Consider the following 3931-nt stretch of genomic DNA (forward strand, 5'->3'; position numbering starts at 1 on the left):
ATACACTGACTGAAATAAAGAATATTATACAGACACCCAACAGCAGACCAGAGGAGCGCAAGAATCAAGTCAAAGAATTGAAATGTGAAGAAGCAAAAAACACCCAACCGGAAAAGCAAAATGAAAAAAGAATCCAAAAATATGAAGATAGTGTAAGGAGACTCTAGGACAGCTTCAAGCGTACCAACATCAGAATTATAGGGGTGCCAGAAGAAGAGAGAGAGAGCAAGATGTTGAAAACCTATTTGAAGGAATCATGACAGAAAACTTCCCCTACCTGATGAAAGAAATAGACTTAAAGTCCAGGAAGCGCAGAGAACCCCAAACAAAAGGAATCCAAAGAGGACCACACCAAGACACATCATAATTAAAATGCCAAGAGCAAAAGACAAAGAGAGAATCCTAAAAGCAGCAAGAGAAAGAAAATCGGTTACCTACAAGGGAGTACCCATAGGACTGTCAGCTGATTTCTCAACAGAAACTTTGCAGGCAAGAAGGGAGTGGCAAATATTCAAGTGATGAATACCAAGAACCTACAACCAAGATTACTTTATCCAGCAAAGTTATCATTCAGAAGTGAAGGCCAGATAAAGAGCTTCACAGATAAGAAAAAGCTAAAGGAGTTCATAACCACCAAACCAGTATTATATGAAATGCTGAAAGGTATCCTTTAAGAGGAAGAAGAAAAAAAAGGTAAAGATACAAATTATGAACAACAAATACACATCTGTCAACAAGTGAATCTAAAAATCAAGTGAATAAGTAATCTGATGAACAGTATGAACTGGTGATTGTAATAGAATCAGGGACATAGAAAGGGAATGGACTGACTCTTCTTGTGGCGGGGAGGGGGAAGGGGTGTGGAGGTGACGGAAGAGATTGGACAATAATCTTGCACCTATGGATGAGGACAGTGGTGGGGAGTGAGGGCGGAGGGTGGGGTGGGAACTGGGTGGAGGGGAGCTATGGTGGGAAAAAAGAGTAATGTAATAATCTGAACAATAAAGATTTAATTAAAAAAAATTAAAAATAAAACAGAATTGAAGGTTTGAGGAAATGGGATCACTGAATACATGTTCTGCATTTACATTTTCTCCTGTTTAGTTATTTGGTAGAGTGATAAAAGCAAGCATTGCTATTGACAATGGAAGAGCAGCTGAGTTCATCCGGAGACGAAACTACTTTGATAAATCTAAGTGTTATGAATGTGGGGTGAGTATACCTAAAACTTAATGTAATTTTCTCTAGTGTACAGTACTTTCACACCAGTATTTTATTTGTGCTCTTCTAAACTCCTGGGTGGCTAAAACCAGGTTATGAAAGATGTTTTAATCTGGGACTTGACTCGTCTATGGAAACTCAATTGAAATGTAGTATGTAGAGCAGAACCCAGAGATGGTGGAGTTGGGTCTAGATGTAGCAGTAGGGTGTGAGAGGGAGGGGGGAAGGTTCTGGAAGGGTGATCATGGTACTCAAGGCTTGGTCTGCAGGCCTATGGGACACACAGGATCAAATGTGAAGTTGGCGGGTCCTGAGTGGTGCTTAGAGCCAGCAGGGTGGCAATGGGGCTGGGCAAGGTCAGTGTGAAGGTGGTAGAGGAGGGCCCAGGGTCGAGCCCAGAGTCCTGCAACCTCCAAGAGACCTTGAAGGAAAAGAGCCTTTGAAGGAACAGGAGAAGGTGGAGCCCAAGCAAAGGAAATGGAGGGGTTTGCAGGTAAGAAGAGCTGAGTCCTGAGCAACACCAGAGGGATCAAAGAAGTAAAGACCGTTCTAGAACTATCCTCAAATAATGGTGGCTTTTAAAAAAGCCTTGGAAGGGAATTCCCTGTTGCTGAAGGGAAGCAAAGAGGCCGCTTCCCACAGGGCGCACTGCGGGAGAGGAGGGGCCGGCTCCAGTTAGTGCACCTCCCACCCCCCTGGTGAGGAAGGGAGGTAGAGCTCATACCCTCAGAACCAGGGAGGGTTCAGAGTGAGGGGCTGCCCCCACCCACCGCATTCCTTCTCTTTGCTGCTCAGCTCCACGCTTCCCCACAGCTTCTCTCTGGTCTGGGAACCAAATGGTAACCAGTTACAGGCCCAGCTGCCCTGCCCCAGCTTCCTCTCCTTTCATTCCCTCATCCCTGCCTACCCTGCCAGCATGAGGGAACCCCCGGCTGAGCAGCCAGGCCCCTGCCACCTGGGCACCCAGAGCAGGCGGCTCCAGAGACAGCAGAGCTGCCGACTTCCTGTCTGACTCCAGCAAGTCAGGTTTGCCTGCCTGGGCTTCGGCTTTCCTGCGAGTAAAATGGAAAGAGTCCCACAGCAGGGCCATCCTGGAGCACACAGCCAAGGCCAAGAGGGGGATGAATGGCCCGTCCGGAGCAGGAGGTGGCGAAGCGGGCAGGCCAGCCGGGCCAGAGCGTGGAGGGCCTGGAAGGCTTGGCTTTGCAGTGTGGACTGGACCCTGCAGACCCGGCCTTGGCAAGCTCTTGCGCTAATGTCCCTGAAGCCGGAGCCAAGCACCTCTGTGAGCCAGGAGTCCTCACAGGGTCTATTTCATAAACTTGACTTGAGTTTTAATTTAAGGAACTACAGTGTAAAATTGCATTCGGCTGAGGAAAGGAGATAATTCTACTTCACTCACTTCACTGCCACCCCCAGCACAGACTGAGGCCCAGTTCCCAGAGCGAAGCTCCCCAGGGGAAGGGCCATGGCCCCCATGGGCGCCCCTTCTGGGTCCCTCTCCTCTATGGGGTCTGTCCTTCAGCAGGTGCTGTGTGGAGTGGGCTCCCGGGCAGAGGCCCTGAGCTGGGCCTGGCTGCCAGCGAGGTGTTGCCATCAGCTGAGGGTGTTTGGTGGAGGCGGGAACAGGTCCCCTTCGGCCCCTTCAGAAACCGGTCCCACCACTTCTGAGCCGTGTGACCTTAGACAAGTTAACTGTCTGTAACCTTGGATGAGCTCACTAACTACTTGCTGCCCGTGATCTCAGATAAATAGCCTTCTTGCCTCGGGGCCTTGAGGCTACACGGAGCAGAAATGCCCTCGGTGGCGACCTGCCCCCACTCCCTGCACCGCGCTCTGCCCGCCCCCAGTCACGCTCACTCCTCCGGCTTCTCCTTCCCCACCTTCTCTCCACCCCATATCTCTGTTGGGCTCTTGAGAACTCAAAATGAAAAAAAAAAGAAATGTAGTATGTAAAGGTAACCTGAGTTGGATGATACAGAGTGACATTTTCTCCAGTTTCTAAATCTTTGAAAACTGTTAGGTTAAAAACTATTGACTAATTACCTATATTATTGTTTTAAAAGATTTTAGTGACCCATAAATATTTGTGTTAATGGGATATTGCCTGTTTCTATAATATTTTGCCAGTTTAGTGTCTGCCCTCTGGTGGTCAGTGCGTGTCAAATCGACTGGTCGACCTATCGTTCTGGTCATTCTGGTCATTTGGTCTTACCGATCACTTAGGCTTTTATGTATACTAATATATTCGTGCTCTTGCGGGGAGAGTGTCCCTCAGTCCAGCCTGCACCCTCTTCAATCTGGGACCCCTTGGGGCATGTCCAACTGCTGGTGTGATCGGGCCTAACCCAGCAATTGGATATCCCTCTCACAATCAGGGACTGCTGGCTCCCAACCGGTTGCTACCTGCCTTCCTGATTGTCCCTAACCACTTCTGCCTGCCAGCCTGACCATCCCCTAACCACGCCCCTGTCAGCCTGATCGACACCTAACTGCTCCCTTACTGGCCCAATCGCCTCCAACTGCCCTCCCCTGCAGGCCTGGTCACCCCCAACTGCCCTCTCCTGCCAGCCCAGTTGCCCCTAACTGTCCTCCCCTGCAGCCCTGGTCACCCCTAACTGCCCTCCCCTGCCAGCCTGGCCTGGTTGCCACTAACTACCCTCCCCTGCAGACCTGTTCACCCCCAACCGCCCTTTCCCTGCTGGCCTGA

At 49.8% G+C, this 3931-nt stretch overlaps 1 protein-coding gene across 4 annotated transcripts in view; it reads left to right on the forward strand.

The window, feature by feature from the left end:
- ZCRB1 (zinc finger CCHC-type and RNA binding motif 1) overlaps nucleotides 1-3931 on the forward strand; it is a 25152-nt gene that overhangs the window by 7646 nt on the left and 13575 nt on the right. For all 4 annotated transcript variants that reach the window (XM_006755544.2, XM_006755545.2, XM_015558626.1 and 1 more), the window contains one exon: nucleotides 1105-1212. In XM_006755544.2, coding sequence (XP_006755607.1) covers nucleotides 1105-1212 — 108 coding nt within the window. The remainder of the gene's footprint in view (nucleotides 1-1104; nucleotides 1213-3931) is intronic.

This window comes from Myotis davidii, unplaced genomic scaffold (assembly GCF_000327345.1).
Source record: "Myotis davidii unplaced genomic scaffold, ASM32734v1 scaffold290, whole genome shotgun sequence".
Lineage (NCBI taxonomy): Eukaryota > Metazoa > Chordata > Mammalia > Chiroptera > Vespertilionidae > Myotis > Myotis davidii.